Source organism: Mesoplodon bidens, assembly GCF_964165515.1.
Source record: "Mesoplodon bidens genome assembly, chromosome: 4".
Lineage (NCBI taxonomy): Eukaryota > Metazoa > Chordata > Mammalia > Artiodactyla > Ziphiidae > Mesoplodon > Mesoplodon bidens.
This window is the reverse complement of record NC_138160.1, coordinates 173487990-173512105: the sequence shown is the minus strand read 5'-3', so window position 1 is coordinate 173512105 and position 24116 is coordinate 173487990. Positions and strand designations below refer to the sequence as shown.

The 24116-nt window shown below is 45.8% G+C and overlaps 1 protein-coding gene and 1 long non-coding RNA gene across 2 annotated transcripts in view; one reads left to right on the top strand and one right to left on the bottom strand.

Moving 5' to 3' along the window:
* Positions 1–12171, top strand: part of ADAMTS2 (ADAM metallopeptidase with thrombospondin type 1 motif 2) — a 232722-nt gene extending 220551 nt beyond the window's left edge. The window contains exons 19-22 of the mRNA XM_081233868.1: positions 672–879; positions 2337–2466; positions 3389–3478; positions 9437–12171. Coding sequence (XP_081089994.1) covers positions 672–879; positions 2337–2466; positions 3389–3478; positions 9437–9894 — 886 coding nt within the window. The 3' untranslated portion in view covers positions 9895–12171. The remainder of the gene's footprint in view (positions 1–671; positions 880–2336; positions 2467–3388; positions 3479–9436) is intronic.
* Positions 1–24116, bottom strand: part of LOC308617132 — a 387539-nt gene that overhangs the window by 121714 nt on the left and 241709 nt on the right. The window lies entirely within an intron of this gene.

Genomic DNA, 24116 nt, shown 5'->3' with positions numbered 1-24116 from the left:
CTTTCTCACTCACCACGTTCTATGGAGTCTAAGATGTTGCAGGCTGTGCAGTGCCCCCCAACTTCAGACCTGCTAGACGGAAACAATAATGTGCACCTTAGAAATGACAACAAGTGGTAATGCTCAGATGGGGCAACTGAGGCTCCGAGGGTGCAGGGCTTGCTTCTGGTCCTGTGGTAGATGTTTCCCAAGCAGCTCATTCCAGAGGCTGCGGCCTTGGAATGGCCACAGCCATGATCCTCCGGCTCCGGGGTTTGACAGGGCTGCATTTCTGGGCCCAGGTTCCTTTTTCAGGACCCTGAGTGGGGAAGATAGTGGGTAAAAGGCAGGTGGGGGCCATTCGGGGACGGGTGCTGAGGGTGTCCATGCTGCTGCCCGGAAGGGTTGGTGATGTCAGCAGAAGCTGAGGTCAGAGGGCATTGTCAGGAGCCTAAGAAGGGACACAGGCCGGCTCTCCATGGCCACACCCCAGCCAGGATCTCCCAGCCCTGGGCACGCTTGGGGCTCATCGTCTGCAGGACCTCAGGCAGGGGCCCAGCTAGCCTCCAGGGCGCCTTCCTGACAGTAGGTAAAGATGCGCCTGGAGGAGCAGGCTGCCTTGCCTCTGTCCACCAGGGCCTCAGCCACGCTGATTCTCCAGGGGCTGACCATGTGCTGCTCTGCCCTGACAGGTGGGTCACAGGCGAGTGGGAGGCATGCAGTCAGAGCTGTGGGCGGACGGGCATGCAGGTTCGCTCCGTGCGCTGCGTTCAGCCACTGCACAACAACACCACCCGCTCTGTGCACACCAAGCACTGCAATGACGCCCGACCCGAGGGCCGCCGGGCCTGCAACCGTGAGCTCTGTCCCGGTCGGTGGCGTGCCGGACCCTGGTCCCAGGTAAGCAGTGCCCCGGCCCTGTGTCCTCAGCCCCCAGACCAAGCTTGGGTGAGACTGAAGTGCCCAGGGCGTTCCACCTGGGCCTGGATGCAGTTCTTGCCCTGGGCCACGTCCCGTAGGTCTCAGGGCACCCGTGGTTCCACATGGCTATGGGAAACTCAGTGGAATGTGTATCTTTACTCTGCAGGGTAGAGGCTCCCATGCTCCTGAGGACAGGACCCTCAGGAGACTGGGGACAGCCTGGGCTCCAGAAAACAAAGGGAAGCCTGGGCTTTTGTCTCTGGGGGCCAGAGGTGTGGCTAGAAGGCCGGTCAGACTTGCAGGAGGAAACACGGGCAAGAGAGGGCTTAAACTTGGGCTGGAAAGGATAGTCTTGGGCTAGAGGAGCCGTTCTGGGGGCAGGGCTGAGCTGATGTGAGCACTGACATCCAGCCCCCGGACCTGGTGGGTCAGGAGTCGCCAGGACCAGGCTTGGTCTCAAAGATTCGCTCAGAAGTTGCTGTAGTCATGGTTATGCTTTATTACAATGAAAGCACACAGCATAGAATCAGCAAAGGGAAAAAGTGTTTCGGTGAAGTCTGGAGGAAACCAGGCACAAACATCTAGGTGCCCAGGATTTTCACTGGGGATCAGTCACGTAGGCATCAGGTGCCTGCGTGACTGACATCAGTTACTGAAGCCCCAGACCCCAGAGGGAAAGCGGATGCTCACCATGAATTATCTTGTTGGTGTAAACCAACCGAACAAATTGGTGCAGCCTGATCCAAGGCCTCAGGCATGCAAAAATGCTCTTACCAGACAGACCATTCCATGAACTTGGTTCCCAGGAGTTGCCCAAGGGCCAGCCCTGAAAATAGGCCTTTCTTGGGACTGGGCAGGTTTGAGCAACCCGGACTGCTGAGTCAACCCTTTGTCACACACAAGGCAAAGACTTGAGAATCATCCTTTGGCAAGGTTGGGCTGAGCTGTGAGCAGAGCCACGAGTCTGGGCATGACTGCTCATTCTGGTCCCTCCCATTGTGGTGAGGCCAAGGCGGCCCAAGACGGGAGGGGACAGTGAGGGTGCTGGTGGTGTAGAACCTTGTGTCCAGAAGGAGGGAGGGTCCTCTGCTGAAGCCTCCTGGACCCGGGCAGAGCTTTCCCAGTGACCCCCAGTGCATAGCAGTTCTTCTGGGCCTTGGGCCTCCTCTAGCCAGAGGAGGGAGGTGCTCGTTGAGAAGCCAGAAGTGCCAGGCCCTATCTGGCCCTGCATATTTGTTCTCTCTAACTCACTCTAGAGCCCAGGAGATTGAGGCAGCTGCCTGGGGCTAGGGCTAGGCAGGGCAGGCCTCTAGCTCATCCTCTACCCTTTGTGCCTCCCCACCTCCCACGTATTGTGGGGTCACCCGCTTGGGGAGCCCTTTCAGACCCAGCCTAGCACGGGAGGCGGGCCCTGACTGGTAACCCTCTGCCTGCAGTGTTCGGTAACCTGTGGCAACGGCACCCAGGAACGGCCTGTGCTCTGCCGAACCGGAGACGACAGCTTCGGGGTCTGCCGGGAGGAGCGGCCCGAGACGGCCAGGATCTGCAGGCTTGGCCCCTGTCCCCGTAAGCCTTCTGCATGCAGCAAGCCCAGGGGAGGGGGGCTGGCTGGTCCAGGCAAATGCGGCTCTTCCCACAACTGGTCGCACTCAGCATCTGTGAACTTGAAGGAGAAGCTAAGCCCACCCAGGCCTAGGCTGGGACCTTTCTCTGGCAGGAAATGGAAGGAAGTGGCATTTGCCATGCTCACCTCCAGGCCAGGCCCTAGTGAAGGATGGTGTGGACTCAGTCCATCCCTGCCTTCCTGGCTGGCACTCCCTTTTGGTCTGGGAGACAGAAACCGTATTCACAGTGACTGCACATCGGGGCTCAGCCCATGCCCATGCGAGTAGGGGTGCCTGTATGAGTAGGGGGTGCCTGCTGCCCTGCAAGGAGAGCAACCAGAATGCTGGCTGTGTGTGGATGCCTGGCCAAGTGCTGGACACACGTCAGCTCTTTCGGTCCCCACAACAGCTGAAGACATAGATCCAGTCATGAGTCCCTTCTGCGGAGCAGGGAGCTCAGGGCGTCAGCTGTGCCTCCCCCAGCTGAGGAGGGGGTACAGCTGGGATTCACTTGTTCCCAGCACTTCCAGAGCCAGCAGTCAGGGCACTGCTCAGCCCAGAGCAGGGCACGGCGGGGACTTGGAGGTCAGAACAGAGATAAGGAGGCGCTGGTAGGGCCTGCGTGTGGGGATAGTAGCTGAAGCTACTCTGCTTAGCTGAGACCCGGATGCTTGGTGTGGGAGAGTCAGGACTGGGCCTAGACAGGGTGCTTGGGGCCCATCTGCGCCGAAGGAGGGCTTGCAGGCCACACTGGGGGGTTGGGGCCCTCCCGTCACCCCCTCCCTGGGATGCCAGAATCCAGGGAGCCCTTCTGCCTGGGGTGGGTGGGTTGGGTGCCCAGACCTGGTGCCCCAGCAGCCAAGACTCCTTTCTTTTCCCTCTAGGAAACATCTCCGATCCGTCCAAGAAGAGCTACGTAGTTCAATGGCTGTCCCGGCCGGACCCCAACTCACCAGTCCAGAAGACCTCGTCAAGTAACCGGCCCGTTTATAACTCTGTCTCTGCCCTCCAGTGCATGCCCTGCGCCTTGTGGAGCTTGCCGTGGGCTCCCCTCCTCTCTTTCTATGGAAAACTGCCCTGACTCTTCCTGAGCGCTCTCTTGGTTGAATCTGTTTTCTCCGGGCCTCTGTGCTCGGCTGTCCCCTTTGGAGCCGCCTGGCCGGGAGGGCCAGTCTCGCAGCGGCACGGCCCGGGGCACCGGCCTCTTGTGGGGGTGCCAGGACCTCGCGGTGATGGTTTTTAAAGGGGCAAAGATCTGTCGCGGTGCTGGAGGGGCCAGAGGCCAAAGTTTGAATGTGACCACTTGGTGACCGCCTTGCGGGGCCACATCCCTCCAGGCTGGAGCTGCGGGTCGGAAATCGAGGCGGAGCCCGCCCGCCCCCTTTCAAATGCCGCCTACCAGCGAGGCGAGGCCAGAGGGGTCTCGCAGGTGTGCAGTTTTGCGTCGCCGTCCTGGGCGCCCGGCCCATGTCCGGCAGTGTGTCGGCGGCTCCCTTGCCACCTCTGCTGTTGCTGCTGCTGCTGACCCTGTGCTGTGTGTCCTCCTGACTCGTGTGACTGTGGCCTGCTTCCTGTGGCCTTTGTGTCCAGCTCACACAACCCTTGGCCCCCGTAGCCTGTCCCCTTGGGGGTTCAGGTCAAGCAGAGGAGGCAGGGGACGTGTCCCCGCAGTGGGACGTCAGGACGCACCACCACTTCCATTCTCTGTCCATTCGCTCCAATGGCCTTTCTCAACGTGCACACACGACCCCGTGCACGGGCGCGAGAGAGTGAGAGTGAAAGGCTGTCTCACGTGGATGCGGCCACCTACCCATGTGAACAACTACAGAATTACCTCAATTTTTATCGCTTTTTTGCTTAGATAAAACTATGTAGAAGATGCCTTAAAGTTGAAAGGTAACGGAATTGGCTGCTAGCAACCCAGGCAGGAGGCCCGCTCATCCACCCTTGGTCAAGGGTAAGGCTTCCCAGTCCAGTCTGTACATGACCCCAGGTACGGGCTCACCTCTGTGGAAAGGAGACCCGCTCTGTGGCCCGAGCGGCCCTTCGGCGCTGACTGTTGTTGCAGCCCCGGGCACTCTGCTGCCGGCGCTGCCTTACACCAGAGGGCGACTGGCCTGGCCCTGGGCGTGACCAGTGTAGCACTCCCGCCGGTCACCCCCCACTCGCCCCAGCCCCGTCCCCTGTTCATAGCATCCCTGCTGGACAGCGCCCAGCCCTCCCCTGGCACTAGTTACTGTTATGTAAATACTCGGTGTAACCCATACTAATTCTCATGACTGTTAACTTCCAACTTTGACTTAGGCAATGCGAGTGACATGAGTGACTCTGGGAAGGTGCAATACGGTCCTGAGCATCGTGCTCTCTGTCTATATGCACTTTGGTTTATCAGGGATATTTTATTAGAGTTTTGTATGTATTCAATGACGTATTATATAGGTTCCATTGTCGTTGCTTTTCTGGTTTTTTTATGAGACAACGTTAGTGTGTGCCAAAGTGACTGTGAAAGTGACTTTTACTCTTACTAACAGTGGAAAGACTTCCTGTCATGCATCCCACAAATAAACTCAATAAAAGTTCAGTGAAACTGGGTGCTTGGGTCTGGCACGCTGCTGCCTTCCTCTCTTCACCTCTGTGACCGACGGCGCTGCAGGGCTGCAGGTGCCGTTCTGGTCCATTACTTCCTTGGTTTCTGATTCCAGTGACTTTCCTGTCCCCCTTACCCTGCCCAACGTAGATACTGAGGGCCCCTCCCCCACTGAGGCATGTGCCCCCTCCTCAGGCATTTTTCAAAATGTGAGAGCAGCCCGTGCAGACACCCCGCCGGCATTCTGAGTTTTGAATCCTTAGTGCTAAACAAGTACCTTGCAGGAACACCTTGGCTGTCTCCTTGTGGATAAGTTCTCACAGTTGGGAAAAGGGCCCCATGTGAGCTTCTCCCCATCTTTGGGATCCCAGCCTGTGGAGTGGGAATATGGGGTTGGTAGCTGAGACAGTGTCCAGGTCACCGTGCCCTGAGCCACCATCAGGCCACTGCCCTGGCTCCTGACACCGCTCTCAGCCTTGGGCTACCTGTTCAGGGAGGGAACAGGCCTGTCTTAGGAGAGTCTTAGGAGAGTCTGGGTTGGGAGAAGGGCAAGGCAGCCGCAAGTCTGAGCGCCTGGCCTGCGACATTCACACACGGGTGTGCTCAGCTATGCCTGCCTTGTCTCCCAAGGCCTACCCTCAGGAGCCACAGGGCCTGTGTGTCCACTCCCCTTGCTGACAAGGACCACACAGCAGGTCAGGGTCCAACCAGGGACCTCCTAATCTGGGGTCTGGGTCATGTCCTGCCAGGGGGCCTCTCTCCCTCCCTTTCCCATGAAGGGATCCCATTCCGGGGAGGACGGAGGTCATGAGAAAGGACGACCACCCAGCGCCATGGAGATGGGCATCAGGGCACAGGGCCGGGTTCCAGGTGCCAGCCTTCGGGTGGGGGTCACAGTAGCTGTGGCTGGGGTCAGTCTGCCCAGAGCTCTGATCATTGAAAGACTCCCAGCTCAAGAGACAGGAGACCAAGACAACTGTGTCTGACGAACTGCGTCCACTAAGTCTCCTTGCCCAGACAGATCAGGAGAAATCCCTGCTGAGGGCACCTTGCCTACAGCTGCTGGCAGGCCACCAACAGGGCTGCTCCAATAAAACTTTGATTACAAAACCAGGTGGAGGGACCGACTTGGCCCACAAGAGTGGTTGGCAGACCCTTACCCTAGACTGATGTGATACCCGCTTCTCGGATCCCAGCCTGGTGAAAGACAAGTGGGGGAGATGCTTGTTATTTGTGTGAAGGAAGAGGCACAGGTGACAGGAGAGGGTGTCTGTGTGGCAGGGGTGACCCCAGTCCCAGCAGCACCTCTAGGCCTGGCTGCATCTTTGTTGAGGCCTATGCCTCTGGCCTCCCGCCCCAGCTGATGGCCAAAGCCTGGGGGAGACGCTGCACCAAGTATTACCAAAGCCCCCTTGTGTCTCCTTGAGGGCTGTCATGGTGGTTTCCACACGCTTACCTCAGTGACTGCCAGGGAGTGGGGAGGGACCGGGAGGGGAGAAGGGAGCAGGGGCTCTGAGCATGCCCCGCCCAGCTTCAAACAGGACTGTTCTGGTTTCATCTGTCTCAGATATTGGATATCTGTGTAAAATTTTATCCAAGGTTTTAAAACCCTGAAAGCCACATCTCAGCATCTTTTAGTCTGATTTCTGGAATCGACCCTCAGCACAAGGCCATTAGCCCTCCCCCTCCACATGTGGGCCTATTTCTCCATCTCAAGGTTAGGAAGACCAGGGCTTTTCCTAAACAGCCTATCTGTCCTAATCTCTTCACACTCTGGGTCCTGCGCCTAGTCATGTTTCCTCCTTATTCTGGCCACTTAGAAGCTCAGAGTCCAGGTTGGGTCCCTCTCTAATGATACAAGCCTCTGTGTATTCTTCTTCCCTATAGCACTGACATTCTAAAATCCACGATTTCCTTGTTTTGGACTTGCTCAGTTATTCACATTGGTCTTTTTCACATTTATGCATTCTTCGATTCACTGTTCTAGGCTCTGGTACAAAGGGGCATCCAGATACAGCTCGGGGCTCTGCCTTTTGGAGCTTCAGGATGATGAAAAAGTCAGGCATCAGTTACCTTATCGGACAACTAAATGTGGACTTGGTAGCTGGGGTGGAATGCTGGGAAGGGGAGACGCATGGCACCATAAGACCACATACTGGGGGATTTAACCTCCAAGGGAGGTCAAGGGATGCTTGCCTGAGGAAGATGTGTTTCAGCTGAGCCTCGGGGATAAGAGGAAGAGGGGAGGCACAGTATGTGCAAAGGCCCTGTGGCCACAGAGAGCACACTGAAGAGCAAGGCAATCAAGGCCTGAATGAGACTGGAGAGGTGAAAGGGACGGGTCCTTGCCCTGAAAACAATGGAGGAGCAATACAAGGGCTTCAGTCTGGACGGTGACATGGTCACATCTCCGGCTGAAGAACATCATTCTGCTTGCAGCAGGATAGCTAAATAAGAAGGAGGAAGAATGGAGACAGGCAGGCAGAAAGGAAGCTCTTACCATGTTGCAGCCAAGAGGCAAGGTAGCTTGGCCCTGTGGAGGCAGGAGAGAGGGGAGCGTGGACACATCTGAGAGCATCGGGGGAAATACTGACAGACCTGGAGATGACCGGACAGGGGATGCCCGGGGTCTGGCTTGTGCACATGAAGGGCCATTCTCTGAGATGGGTGGCACCAGTGAAGGCCATGGGCTTGGGCCGGACATGTGGAATCCACTTTTGGGACCACAGGAGTTGAGGGGTATCTAGTAGGCTGTTGTATCCAAGTGTTTGAAGCTCCGGGAGTTTGAGGTTGGTGTCCAACTAAGTGGGTTGCCAGCCTGTAAGGGAAAATTATAAGCTGGAGCAATGGCCATGCAGAGGGCAGATGTCAGAACCACGGGCCCTGAATGGAAGGGGGCCTGCTTGTCTGTTATTGTGAGAAATTTCAGTGAGGTAGCATAGCTTCACATGCAGATGTAGAGCGTGCCCTGTGTTAGTGCACAGAGTAACCATGTCACATGTGGTCCCCATCAGTGGCCGCCCCTTCCCTCCCTCCTTCCTGCCCACCTCCCCTCTTTCCTTCCTTTAAATAGGAGATGAGTTCACCTGGGAGACTGAGGGGAAAGGAGGGCACAGCAGAGGTTTATGTGGGAAACGTTTGAAACGCCCATTATGAAGAATAGAGAGTGACTGAGCAGGGGACATAGGTGGAGGGTTGGGCCCACTGAAGTCAGTGATCAAGAATTTATAATGGACCAAATATCCCCTGTTGTACGGTTAAATGACTTATTCTTTTATGTTGAATGAATTTTTGTAAATCATCTCAATTTTTGTGTTGTGTGTGAAATTAGGTATTAAGGGAAAGGGAACGGGATAAAAATTCAGGAAGAAGACAGAGAGTGAGAACGAGAGGAGTTGGATGGGTCATATTAATACAGCTGCAGCCAGGGTTGGAGCCAGGTCAGGGAGAAGACAGCCATGAGGAAAGAGGGAAAGAGAGAGACAACAGTGACCTCTGCAGAGAGTCAGGGCTCTCCATACAAGACAGACCATGGATGACCAGATCTTGGGTGGGAAAGAAAGGGGAGGATGTGCTGGGCAGAAGGATTAGTCTATGTGAAGGCATCAAGTTCTGGAGCACTTTGGAAAATGGCCAGAAGCTCAGTGTGGCAGGGCCATGTGGTAGATGGCGCAGTGGCAGGACATAAGGCTCTCAAGTAAGTTGAGGCAAGTGGAAGAAATCCCAGATAAGTCTGCATGATTTTTAATTTCTCTTTGGTCCCTTTTCAGAAACAAAGATCATCTGGAGAGTTTGGGTGAGGATGGGAACAAAATGTGGAGGAGTATGGTGAGGCCACGGCCAAGGCTCTGGGATTCGCTCTTTTGGGTGTTAGGAACTGGTTCTTTTAGGTTTAATTTTGTTATAGTTACTGCTTAAAGATGACTGTAGAGTCAAACTGTGCCAAAGAATGTCATTGGGGTTACCACTGGGATATCAAATGTGAAGATCTGACAAAGTCCCATTCTTTAAGATGAGCTTGGAATCACTCCCTGAGAATAGACAGGCCTCATTTCTGTCTCAGACTTTGAGAGATACTGAAAAATTTGCACTCAGTCAGGGCCTGCTTGGAGGAGGGGAGCATTGCTCACAGCTTGTGTGGCAGCCCTCAAGGGTGGGGTCCCCGGATCCACCCTGCCCAAGGGCTGCCCGATAGCAAAACCACACAGGCTTTCTGTGTGAGCTCGCTTGCCTCTGTGCTGTCTCTGGGCTCTTTCAAATGCCTCCTCCAGAAAACTGCTTCCTGTGGGGGAGCAAGGTCCCCCTTATCTGTCCTTTGGTTATTTGTCCCACTTTTCTCTTTCAGAGGGCCGCTGCCAAGGTGACAAGTCAATGTTCTGTAGGATGGAAGTCTTGTCTCGCTATTGCTCCATCCCAGGCTACAATAAGCTGTGCTGCAAATCCTGTAACCTGCAAGACAACCTCACCAATGTGGACGACAGGGCAGAACCACCCTCTGGGAAGCACAATGACATTGAAGAGCTCATGCCCACCCTCCCAGTGCCCACTCTAGTCATGGAGGTTCAGCCTCCGCCAGGCACACCCCTGGAGGTGCCTCTCAATACTTCCAGCACCGGTGCCACCGAGGACCATCCGGAAACCAACGCTGTGGATGTGCCCTACAAGATCCATGGCTTGGAGGATGAAGTCCAGCCACCCAACCTAATCCCTCGACGACCGAGCCCATACGAAAAGACCAGGAACCAAAGAATCCAAGAGCTCATGGATGAGATGAGGAAGAAAGAGATGCTCGGAAAGTTCTAATAAAATGGAAAGATAGCATCAATAGCATTTTTTTCTTGCTTATAGAGATATTCCATGGGATGACAACTCCTGTGTTGTGGAGATGAAGTCAGATTCCTGATTCCAAAAGGTTTTGGGAAAACAAAGAGGGAGAATAATGTAAAAAAAAAAAGTATATATATATATATATATATATGTCCTGTACTGGGGTTGAGTGTGGGGTGGAGAGGAATATAGAGGTTCTACAACCCCCATTGATGAGGGAAGACAGGAGGGATAACTTGGAGAGAGAAAACGTTTGCCCCAAGTTTCTGAGCAAGTGATTGGGAATCTTCTTTTCCTTGTGGTGACAACCCTGCTGGAGACGCAGGACATTTCCTGCCAATCTGCAGACCGAGACACAAGCCCCATGGGACTCTTGGGAGAAATGATGATTTATTTACTCAGTGACCAGTCACTAAGATGAGTGCGGTGAAGTGGAGGCCGTGAACTCCAGTCTTCGAGGTGGTGAGGCGGGTGATGAGGATGAGTGTGGTGGCCAGCTGGCATTCCCAGCCTCTCCCAGGCCTCTCTTTTCTTCACAAACCCTGGCCTTGCTTGTCACCTCTGGCCAGCCTGGCCTCAGACCTGGGGCTCCCCAGAGAGGCTCTCCCCTTCCCTAAGTGCACTAGAAGGATGAGGGAGGCATGCACTCTGCTGGAAAGTCCAGTGAGTGGGCAAGGCTCACTTTTTTGTGTGTGTGAACATGCAGCTTAAACTTCCCAAAATTACAAGACCCAAGCACATTAGCTCCTTAGCTGGGCCTAGCCTGACATGTAATTCTTAAGCTTTTCATGTCCAGGAAAGTTCTAAAGCTTTTGTATTCTCACCAGTCATAGATCTTAGAGAACTCTTTCTTATTTCATTCCCCATTCTGTGGATGAGAATACTGAGGCTCAGGATAGGTGCTAAAAACCTTTATTGGAACCTGTGCATGTGTATGTGTGTGAACCTCTGCATGTGGTCTAAGGGACAGAGTAAGGGGGTAAGAAACAGTGAAGGGACATCTGGGATGATGCTTAACCTTCCAAATGGTTGAAAACTAGCCTCCCCATCTCCGCAGCGCAGCCTACCTCTTTCCCCTCTGCCACCATGTTCCACACTTGCTCATACACGTCCCGGTGTCTCCAAGGAGCTTGCTGGCTCCTCGGAACCAAACTGGAGGAAACCTTTCTGAATTCTCTCATAGTATCACTCCTTTAACAAGATGTAGTGTGAAGCACTTCTGCACCCTCGTCTCTTTATCATTAGGAAATGTATCCACGGCTTTCCCTCGTTGGTTGAACCCATGGCAGCTGGTGCTACTCACGGGCTGAAGGACTGGGCAGTGCTTGCTTGGGTCCATCCTAGAATGTCGAGGAAGCTCCAGACTAACCCTAGCCAGAGTATTACTCAGTTTACCCAGCTTGGGGGCCACAGAACGGGAACACTCCCTTCTCAGATCACAGCAGAGCAGGGCTGTGTGTCTTGGGGGCTGGAAGACTTCGGGGAGGGTCCCCAGGTGGGACACACCCAGGGGGATCTCTCTTCTGCTGCAGGAAGAAAGATGCCCTCTGGGAACTGTAGGCCAGGTGGCCACGGCCCCGTATGCCATACTCAGTGCCTTGGGCCATATATCCACAGAGTTCTCTAGACTAGATGGTCCTCAGAAGTCTCTCTGTCTATGAAGGCAGTGTTCACCCGCTCTGAGACACTGCAAATTTCCACTGAGCTTGAGACAGGTGGAGAGCTGGCTTAGCAACAGTCCGGAGCTTCCAGAGCTGACTGAGAGGCTCCTGCAGCCTGGGGAAGGCAGAGGATACCTTTGAGCCAAGGTTTCCCAACACCAGGTTGAGACTCAGAGGTCCTCTTTGTCCACTGCTCTGCAAAGTCAGCTGAGGGCCCTGAGAGTCACTTCATGTTCGTGGGAAGACTAGTGCTGGCGTTTGGGGACCTGGCTCTCTGATCTACTCCTTCTGGAAAACCCATGGAATTTCACGTATAAGCCTTTCATGTGTACTTTAAAGTTGTTTGTTTGTTTGTCTGGAGTATATTATAAATGGTGCTCAATAGCAAAGTCTTTATCAGATGAGGCATTATGACTATGTACTCCTGTCTGACAGGCAGCTGCCACATGGGTCATCTTGGTGCTGAACTCACATCACAACATTTTATCTTACTGATGACAGCAATCAGTACATTTGTTTTTCTGTATAGTAAAATTTGGCTCCTTGGTTTTATAACTTATTAAAGTCAAAATGTCTGTGTTTTTGCACATCATGCCTGTGTTTGTTTGTTACCTTGACTACACTTGTCCCCCATTCCCAGCCTAAACTTGGGCAGACAGAAGGATATGCTTCCCTCACAAAGCCAAGAGATGTGGAGGGACACCAGTAGGCAGTGAGCCAAGGCTGCACAAGTCAGGATCCCATGAGGGGCGAGAGGTGCCCAGAAGGACCGACCTCTCTCCCAGCTCCCCGTGGAGTCAGTTCTCTAGGCAACACGGCTTAGCCAAAGGCTCCCAAGTCAACCTTAGTTCAAGGAGGAGACACCTCCTCCTCCCTGATTGCAATCCCTTCTCTCCTATAATTAGGGTTTCCAGAAAAAAATACTAGATGTTGAGGTAAATTTTAAGTTCAGAAAAACAGCGAATAACTTCTGAGCATGAAAATGGGACACACTTATACTAAAAGTTATTTTTTGTTTCTCTGAAACTCACATTTAACCGAGAATCTTGTAATTTTATTTGCTACATTTGGTAACCCTACTTATAATCAGTATTCTACTTTTAAAGACAGGTGCATGCTTTCTGGCTCTCTTTGATATTAGCAGGTATTGGGGAGGAGGGAGGTTGAAGGGTGGAAGAGGTGATTTCTTCTGCTACCCTGACCAAGTAGGAATCAGGCAATGTGTACACAGTGCCGGGGAGAGGGAACAATCAGAAATCTTACTAGTTTGTACAGGGGTTACTAGTTTGTACAGGGGTTATACGTGGCTTAGGAATACACAGTATTTCTCCTTGTTCTTTGCTATAATTTGTTTTGACTCCTTTTAAAAAAATATTTATTTATTTATTTATTTATCTTTGGCAGCGTTCCATCTTCATTGTTGCGCGAGGGCTTTCTCTAGTTGCGGTGAGAGGGGGCTACTCTTTGTTGCGGTGTGCAGGCTTCTCATTGCAGTGGCTTCTCTTGTGGTGGACCACAGGCTCTAGATGCACGGGCTCAGTAGTTGTGGCACGCGGGCTCAGTAGTTGCGGCTCTCAGGCTCTAGAGCACAGGCTCAGCAGTTGTGGCGCACGGGCTTAGCTGCCCCGCAGCATGTGGGATCTTCCCGGATCAGGGCTCGAACCCGTGTCCCCTGCATTGTCAGGTGGACTCTTAACCACTGCGCCACTAGGGAAGCCCCTTGACTCTGTTTTTATAGTATAGTTAGTTATTTATAACGGGGAAGAGGAATTCGGAATGGGTATGTGTGAATGTGTGTGTTAGCAGTGGAGAGTAAGAGCCTTGGGTGAGCAGAAACTGGCTGAGACTAAATATTGGCAAAGGTAACTCATAACTGGATAACCCAGCAAGGTTATCTTAGAAAACAGGCCCTGGGTTGTAGAGGAAGTGGTAAGGAAGGCCCAATCTATGCTTCCTGAAGAATGCTGATAAATGGTTAGGAGGAGCCAAATGACGTCATTACTGAGGATTTGGCCACCCTTCCCTCCTCTGGGCACTGTGTGAGTCCCTGATTTGCATGCACAGAGCAGCCATGCCATGGTCATACCCAGGGGTTTATACTCCACTGTGAATTCTTAGCCCAGGGGAACACAGTACACTCCCATTTAGAGGCCGTGTAGCCAGTTCCCCCCGAACCTCATGACCCCGCACTGTTGTTGCTTCATCTTTGGGGGCTCCCTCAGGGACTAACCTCAAATACACATAAAAGTTACACAAAGACAGTGTGTGAGTGCCCCACGGGGCACCGAAGCAACAAATGCCTTGGTCCAAATAAGATTCTTCTAGTTTCTTTAGGTGAACACTTAGATCACTGATTTTCCACCTTTCTTTTTTAAAACTCTATGTATTTATGGCTATAAATTTCCATCTATACAGCTGTAGCTGCACCCCACAAATTTCGATATTTCATACATTTTTTGTCATTTCATTCCAACTAGTTTCTAGCTTCCATTGTGACTTCCTCTTTTACCTAAGGGTTATTAAGCATGTTACTTAATTTCCAAACATTAGGGGGTATTCTGCTTATGGTTTGTTATAGATTTCTAGCTTATTTTACTGTGGTCAGAAAACATTTTGGGGAATATTTCAACTCTTTGAAATTGGTTGAGGCTGGCTTCATGGCCCATGATGTGGTCAGTTTTTTTTTGTTTTTTGCTTTTATTGCACATGTGCTTGAAAGAATATGCAACTGGCAATTGTTATTTATTTATTTATTTATTTAGGTTGTGGCACATGGGACCTTCGTTGTGGCATGCAGGCTCTTAGTTGCGGTATGCAGGCTTCTTAGTTGTGGCACTAGGACTTCTTAGTTGCGGCATGCGTGTGGGATCTAGTTCCCTGACCAGGGATCGAACCTGGTCCCCCTGCATTGGGAATGCAGAGTCTTACCCACTGGACCACCAGGGAAGTCCCACAACTGGCAATTGTTGAATACAGTATTCTATATATGTCTGTGATGTCAAATTGGTTAATTTATTATTCAGATCTTTTGTATCTTGACTTAGTTTTCTTCTTGTTCTATTAATTTGATAGAGAGTTGTTTTAATACCTCCCACTGATTGTGGATTTTTCTATTTCTCCTTGCAGTTTTATCCATTTTTACCCTTCTTTTTAAAAAATAAGCTATTTTACTATTTTGAAGTCTCATAATGGGAGCATACAAATTTCTAATTGTATCTCTTGTTGGTAACATTATCCTTTCATCTTTGTGAATTGATCAATTTTATTAAAAAAAATTTTGAAAATTTCCCCCCTAATATTAGTATAGCTATATCAGCTTTTTTTTTTTTTTTTGGTTAGTGGTTGCATAATATAACTTCTTCCATTCTTTTACTTGCAAATTTTCTAGATCTTAAGTGTGCTATTTGTACTTTGTAAACATATAATTTTCAATATCATCTAACACTTTAATCTTTTGATTAGACCATTTAGTCTATTACATTTAATGTCATCACTGACACCAGTGCCCTTATATCTACCTTCTTTTGTGCTGTTTGTGATCTGTAATTTTTTTTCTCTTCTTTCTTGCCTTCCTTTGGTTTGGGTGCTTTTTTTTCCATTCCATCTTAGCCCTATGTTAGTTTTGAAGCTACATACTACTTTTCTGTTATTTTAATTAGTATTCAAGACATTTCAACACACACTCTTAATTTACCAAAATCTATTATTCTTCTTAAAGTGACCTTCTTTCCAACAATGCAAATCCTTAGAATAGTGGTCTCAAGTTCTATGTGTGAAAGATAAATTTTTAAAATTTTCATTTCATCATGGACTAATAAAATATAAAGGAATTAATAGAAAAATAAGTAAAAAAGCAAAAAGATGTACAAAATACAAGCTTAATTTTAAAATAATTTTGAGGTATAATTGATGTACAATAAACCACATATACTTAGGTGTACAATTTGACAAGTTTTGAAATATATACAAATGGGAAATTATCACCACAATCAAGATAGTGAATATACCCATCACCCCCAGTAGTTTCTTCCCACCCCTTTGTAATCTCCCTCCCCTTCATTCCTATCTCCAAGCAACCACTGATCTTCTTTGTATCACTACAGATTAGTTTTCATTTTCTAGAATTTCATAAAAATAGAATTAAACAGTATTTACTCTCTCTTGCTGCTTCCAGTCAGTATAATTATTTTTTTACATTCATACATGTTATTGCATACATCAGTAGTTCATTCCCTTTTATTACTGAGTAGTATTCCATCGTATGAATACATTACTGTTTGTTTATCCATTCAGGAGTTGATGGATATTTGGGTTGTTTCTAACAAAGATCTATGATCATTTGTGTATAGGTCTTTGTATGGTGTGTGTATTCCTTTAAGCAAAACACCTAGGAGTAGAATGGCTGGATCATATGAGAGGTGTATGTTTAACTTTTTAACCAGCAGCATATGAGACTTCCTGTTCATCTACACTGTCACCAACATTTGATATGGTCAATCTTTTAAATTTTAGCCATTCTAAAAGATATCTAGTAGAGATCTCATTGTAGTTTTAATTTGCATTTCCTTACTGAATAATGATGTGGAGCATCTGTTCATATCCTTACTTGCCGTAGGTAGATAAATCACTCGATCAACAAATAGATGTAGATTGATCAATAGATAGATAGATGATAGATAGAGAGATATAGATTGATCAATTTTCTTTAGTGAGGTGTATGTCAAATCTTGCCAAATTTTCATTGGGTTATTTGTTTTCTTATTTAGTTTGGAGAGTTCTTTATATATTATAAATACAAGTAATTTATCAGATGCATGCTTTGCAAATTTTCTACCAGTTTGTGGCTTATCTCTTCATTCTCTTAACAATGTATTTTGAGGAGCATAAGTTTTTAATAAAGTTCAACTTATCAATTTGTTCTTTCATGGACTGTACTTTTCATGCTGTATCTAAGAAATCTTTGGCTAACCTAAGGCCACAGAGATTTTCTTATATGTTTTTCTCTATAAGTTTTATATTCTTAGATTTTATATCTATATCTATGATATATTTTGAGTTAATTTTTGTATATTAAGTGAAGGATCCAAGTTCACCTTTTTGCATATGGATATCCAAATGTTGCAGCACTGTTTTTTGAAAAGATTATCCTTTCTCCACCAAATTACCAAAGGTCATGAAAATTTCCTCTTACTTTTTTCCCTAAAAATTGAATAGTTTTTGCTCTCACATTTAGGGCTATTCTCCCATTTGATTTAGTATTTGAATGTGGTGTGACATTAGGATCTAAACTCATCTTTTTTGCATGTGGATATCCACCTTGCTGTATCATTTGTTAAAAGACTGCCTTTTCCCTGTAGTCCCTGTTAAAAGACTATCTTTTCCTTGGCGTATTTTCCAAAATCAGGTTTTTCTCTAATTTCTGTTCCATTGATCTATATGTCTTTCCTTACACTAGTACTACACTGTCTTGAGTATTATGGATTTTAGTAAGTTTTGAAATCAGAAAGTGTAACTCCTTTAACTTTGTTCTCCTTTTTCAGAATTGTTTTGGCTCTTCTGGGTCCTTTGTATATATTTCCACATAAATTTTTTTTTTTTTGCAGTACGCAGGCCTCTCCCGTTGCAGAACACAGGCTCCGGACGCACAGGCTCAGCGGCCATGGCTCATGGGCCTAGCCGCTCCGTGGCATGTGGGATCTTCCCGGACCGGGGCATGAACCCGTGTCCCCTGCATCAGCAGGCGGACTCTCAACCACTGCACCACCAGGGAAGCCCTCCACATAAATTTTTAAATCACCTTATCAATTTTTTCAGAAAGGCCTCCTGGAATTTGAGAGGATTACACTGAATCTATTGATCAATTTGGGAAAATTTGACATCTTGACAGTATTGTGCCCTCCAATCCATGAACACAGAATATCTATTTAGATCTTCTATAATTTCTCTCAGCAACATTTTTTAGTTTTTGATACACAAGTCTTGCACCTTTTTTGTTAAATTTATTTCTAAGCATTTTATTCTCTCGATGCTATTGTAAGTAGAAATATGTTTTCTTAATTTTATTTTCAGATTGTTCATTACTGGTATATATAAGTACAATAGTTTTTTGTTATTCTAATTTTGGGTTCTCCAACTTGCTGAACATGTTAATTAGTTTTGTTTTTGTTTTGTTTTTGGTGTGGATTCTTTAGTATTTTCTACATACAGGATCATGCTGTCTATGAATATAGTTTTACGTCTTCTTGTTCCATCTAGACTTCTTTTTTTCATCGTTGGACTGGCTAGAACTTCCAAACAATGTTGAATAGAAGTGGCAAGAATGAGTATCCTTGTCTTGTTCTTGATCTCATGGGAAAAGTATACAGTTTTTCACCATGAAGTATGATGCTAGCTGTGGGCTTTTTGTAGATACACTTCTTTAGATGAAGGAAGGTACCTTCTAGTCCTAGTTCACTGAGAGTGTTTATCATGAGTGGTACCGGATTTTGTCAAATACTTTTTCTGCATCTATTTAGATGATCATGTGGCTTTTGTCTTTTATCCTTTTGTCATTGTATTAACTGATTTTCAAATGTTAAATCAACCTTGCATTCCAGATCTACATCCAATTTGGTCGTGGTCTGTAATTCTTTTTCTCTATTCCTGAATTTGGTTTCTTAGTATTTTTTGTTGAGGGTGATTGTATCTATATCCCATAGTTTTCTCATCATGTCTGGCTTTGGTATCAGAGAATGCTGGCCACATAGAATGAGTTGGGAAGTGTTCCCTCCTATTCTATTTTCTAGAAGACTTTGTGAAGAATTGATATTATTTCTTTTATTTTTATATTTGATAGGATTAATGAGTGAAGACATCTGGCTTGAGCTTTTTCTTATACCAAGACTTTAAATTACAAATAAGTTTCTTTACTTATTATAGGTCGATTTCTTCTTGGATCAGTTTTGGTAGTTTGTGTCTTTCTAGGAATTTGTCCATTTCATCTAAATTATATAATTTGTTGGCATACAGTTATTCATAGTATTCCCTTATAATCTTTTTGTTTGTTTTAGAGTCAGTAATGACATCCTCTTTTTTACTCCTTATTTTGGCAATTTGTATTCTTTCTTTTTTTCTTGGTTAATCTAGTTCAAGCTTTTTCAATTTTGTTGGTCTTATCAAAGAACCAATCTTTGGTATCACTGATTTTTCTCTCTTGCTTTTCTATTTTCAGTTTTCATCTAATCTATTTCCTTTTTTCTCCTTGCTTGAGATTAGTTTGCTCTTCTGGTTTCTTTTTTTTTTTAATCCAGCATTTTCATTTTTTAAACTTTATTTTCATAGAACATATTTTCACATTAGAAAGTCCCACAGTGGGAAAATAATAATTTATTACCAATAGTTTTATATTTGTGGACAGGTTATTTTAGGACAAATAAACACACTTGAGGATCAGGTCTTAGTTTAGAATCTACAATATTTTGACACATCAGCAAGGGGGACCTCTTCCCTAAATGGGACTTATCTATATTTAGAAACTCTCCACACTCTTCTTCCTATGATTTAGAAATTAGTAATGTGAGATATCAGCACTTCCCAATTTTAAAGTTTCCCCAGGACATGTAACTATCAGTAGCTGGTACCAACTGAACAGAGGAGGAAGTTTTCAAAAATTAAACACTGTTTAATTTTCTGCGAAGTCTTTACTTATGAATTAACAGTCTTTCCCTTATTCATCATTCTCAAGACAAATATAGAAGCTTGATCATGTATTGATGGTAAGAAAGCTGAATTTACTCTAAGAGGTTGATAAATTAAAAGGCCAAAGCTCATATATAATGTTAAATTATACTGTGAGTCTTGTGAGAAGCTGGGAGACAACCCCATTAACGCATTGGAACGCGGAACTCAGTCTCACAATTTCTCAGATACAAGTCCTCGCAAACCTTGTCCTCAAAGATTAACCTCTGAAAATAACCATGTGATTAGGATAAAGGTTTGTCTCACCAATGGCTTATATGTTATTTCCTCTTTATTGTCAGTGGAATGGAATGGCAGAGCAGAGGCAAAGAGGTGTACAACCAGTTCTTAAGATATTAAGTCATAAAGTCCAGGGCTTCCACAGCGTGACAACAGCTTTCAGATGCCCACATCATGATAGCTGAAATAACAAGGCACAGCAAAGTTTAGAGCTGAGCATCTGAAAGGCCTGCCTTGGTAGCCTTCTGCGATGTACCACACAGACAAAGTCAGTAACAACTTGTCCAAGGCCCCAGTGACTATGTAGAATATGGGCTGAAGCCAGGAGTCCATCGCAGAGCAAGGATTCAAATACACAGCTGGAAGCAGGCCCAGGAGCAAACACTGACAACCTTCTCACCAGTCCAGGGTAGAGATGCAGCTTTGGAACCAGGATGGTGGCTGGGTAACAAGTGAATGTGCTGTGCTCCACAACATTCTGGGGTGGGTTGGTCCTGGAGAAATGCTGAGACATGAGCAGGTATGACCACTGGGTTTGAAGGAAGAGACTTCAGTCTCCTTGGGCATCATAGAGGACACTCAGCCTCCAGAGAACCATCGTTTTGCTCCCAAGGCCTCAAGGTCATCCAGTAACCTAGAAGCAGTTATCTTCTGCTGGTTTCTTAACATGAAAGCTTACATTTGTTTATATTATTGATTTGAGACCCTTCTTGTTTTCTAATATAGCCATTTACAGTTATAAAATTTCTCTCATGAACTATGTTAGCTGCATTCCATAAATTTTGATATGTCATGTTTTCATTGCATTCAGTTCAAATATTTTAAAAGTTCACTTGTGATTTCTTTGGTCTGTGGATTATTTAAAAGTGCGTTTAAAATTTTCCAAATATTTGGGTATCTCCCAATTTTTTAATTCTGTTGATTCTAAGTTAATTTCACTGTGGTTAAAAAAAGAACATACTTTGTATTATTTCAATCCTTTTAAATGTATTGAGACTTTTTTATGGCCTTGTATATGGTTTACCCATAGTTCATGTGTGTCTGAAAATCATGTGTTTTCTGCTATTATTGGGTAGAGTGTTCTGTTGATGTCAGGTCAAGTTGGTTGATAATGTTGTTTAAGTTTTCCAGTGGCCATGGTTCATCTCTCTGAATTCTAATCCTCTCCCTGATGTTGGCTAAGAATTTCTAAATATGCTTTTAGCTATTTGATGCTTTCAAGAGTTTTGTTTTCCTTGTTCAGTCTTCTTAGTTGCTTTTAACAGGATCTTTGGCCTGAATTATCTAATCTGACAATTCTGGAATCCCATTATCAATTTTTAAGACAGGGTTGTCTATTTTTATCTGTTGGAATTAGGCTAGGTACCATTTCTAATAACATTAGGCAAACTTTTGTTTGTTTGTTTGCGGTAAGCGGGCCTCTCACTGTTGTGGCCTCTCCCGCTGCAGAGCACAGGCTCCGGACGCGCAGGCTCAGCGGCCATGGCTCATGGGCCCAGCCTCTCCACGGCATGTGGGATCTTCCCGGACCGGGGCACGAACCCCTGTCCCCTGAATTGGCAAGCGGACTCTCAACCACTGCGCCACCAGGGAAGGCCTAGGCAGATTTTAACACAAAGTTTTACTGGTAAAAGAGAAGAGAACTCAAAGCCTTTAAATTCTTACCAAAGTGCCCAAATATAAAATTCTTTCTCTATTCCTAAATCAATTTACACTAAAATTTTTATATATAAATAATTATAATTCTATGGAGATAGTTGGCTTCCTACTATTGTTTCAAAAAACATTACTGGATAAAGAAAGGTCATCATATAAATATCATAAAAATGTAAAATTTCAATTAACCAGGTTAATACAGCAAAAGTTGTCATAACTTCAAGGAGAAATTGACAAAGCCTCCATCCTAAGGAGAACATTGAACATATCTCAGTATTTAATAGATCAGTAGTGAAAAGAAAACAATAATATATAGAATATTTGAATAATACAATATACTAGCTTGATCTTAGTAACACACATATATCTCTGTTCCCCCAACAATTGAACAACTCACATTCTTTTCAAATACTATGACATATTTATGAAAATTGATGATATATAGGGCCATTAAGGAAGAATAAGAAATTGAATAGATTTAGTAATTAATCTAACCTAACTACAGGTAATTAAATTAGAAATCAACATCTAAAAATTAATTTAAAACATACATTTGAAATGCAAAAACTCACACTTCTAAATAACTCACAGTTCGAAAATCATATTAGGAAATACTTATAATTGAATACCTCTTACCGAAACTTGTGAAATGCAGTCAAGGAAGTGCTTGGAGGTTCTTATGGTCTTAAATACAAAAATTAGAAAAGAAAAAATTTGAAAATAAATTAATGAACTATGTAACAGAGTAAACCCAAAGAAAGTAGAAGGAAATAAATAACCGATATTATTTATAAGGATAGAATTTAATTAATAGAAAAAATTTTAAAAGATCAACAAAGCCAAAAGTTCATTTAATATTTACCAACTCTGGTAATAATGATCAAGGATCAAAGCCAGGATGTACAAATCGACAACTTTAGGAATAAGTAGAACTTAATATTGAAAAGGTAGAGATTAAAAGGTTTATAAATAAATAATATGAACAAATTAGTGCCAAAAAATTGGAAATAATTAAAATGAATAAATTCTTAGAAAAATAAAATTTATCAACATTTACATAAGGAGAAATAGAAAACCTGGCTAGAATTATAATCATGAAAGGAATTGAATTTGCAATTCAAAATAGTCCATAAATAAAATACCAGGCTCAGACAAGCAGACAATTCTAACATCATACAAATTCTTCTAGGTAATAGGAACAGAAGGAAGCATTTTTCAGTTTATTACATGAAGTTAAGATAACTATCTTACCAAAAATAGATAAGGATCAGAAAAAAAAAAAAAAAGCACAAGAAAATTGCATGGATGCAAAAATCCTAACCCCAGTATCACTAGACCATATCCAGTCATGGACCAAAAAGTTGCTCTATAAGACTAAGTTAGGTTTATTCCCAGAAATTAAGGATGATTTAACTTTAAACCTATTGATTTCCAAGCAAGATGGTGAACTAGCATGCGTTTCCAGCTTCCTCCCCACTGTAACTCTGGAGTAGGCATAACACTGACATAGGATTATTGATCTGATGAATCAACATAGATACTATGAGAATGCCTGAGAAGGCTGTTTTGAAGAGGTACAAGTGTGCCTGTGGCAGAGGGTTAGTTTGTTTTCTGTTTTGTTGGGGTTTTTTAGTTTTGTCAAAACTTTGGGGTGTGGAGCAGCCAGTGCCCTCAGTGAGAAGACACTGTTAGGCGAGAGTTTTTAACTTTTACCTCTTTCTTCCCATACCTTGCTTTGAACTGATCATTTTCTGCCACATTCACCCAGAAATTATTAGCAATAGCTCAGGCTAGATGATGTCAGTTGTGACAGGTCAGGATAGCATTTAAACCCAATGAAAATGAGAAACTGGTGGAAAAAGGTGCAGATTGGTCAGCTCCCCGCCCTTCTAACCTTGAGGCAGCTGGACTGAAAGCTAAGAAGAGAGACTTCTGGTCTCAGTTCTGACATGTGAAGAGTTTGGAAGCCATCACTCCCATTCTCACAACCTCATAAAAGCTAAACAGACTGAAAATCAATGACTGTTCTTAGATCCATCAGAGAATTGAGGTCAGAGGGCACATTTTGTCACCCCGAAACTGAACTGACAAGTGAATACAGAGAATTGCAGCCAAGATCAGCTTACTGGGAGCAGAAGCTTCTGGAGCCAGTAACTGATAGAAATATTTAAATGGTAGTTGACAAACTTCTAGAGGCAGTGTGTGGACTGGTTTAAGGGTGGGGTCCACAGTCTTAGGGAGTCCCCCACTCTCCTGCGTTTTACCTCCAGAAACCTCACCAGATCTCACAGTGAAGATGTGAGAAATATCCTCTTGTGTTTCTGGCAGCAAGAAGGGAAAAGTAGGGCTTCCCTGGTGGCACAGTGGTTGAGAGTCCGCCTGCCGATGCAGGGGACACGGGTTCGTGGCCCGGTCTGGGAGGATCCCACATGCCGCGGAGCGGCTGGGCCCGTGGGCCATGGCCGCTGGGCCTGCGCATCCGGAGCCTGTGCTCTGCAGCGGGAGAGGCCACAACAGTGAGAGGCCCGCGTACCACAAAAAAAAAAAAAAAAAAAAAAAAAAAGAAGAAGGGAAAAGTAGTCCTTTTGAAATATGCCTAGGAGAAAAGTTACCATTTTGAAATACACCGAGTGTCCTCTAAAATAGCGGTCTGCCTTCAAGAGCAATACTTGATCAGAAACTTATCTGACCTGGAGAAAGGCAATTAGACAAAGTCAGCCACTTACAGCCTCCTCTCTATGGGGAGGAAGAAAAGACTAACAATGCCTCTGAAAGTCACAGCCCAGGGACTCAGACACACTAAAAAACAGATTTAATCAGGAGATTTTATTTATTTATATTTATTTGTTTGTTTGTTTGTTTGTTTAGGATCTGTGCCGGGTCTTCATTGAGCATGCAGGATCTTCACTGCAATATGCAGGATTT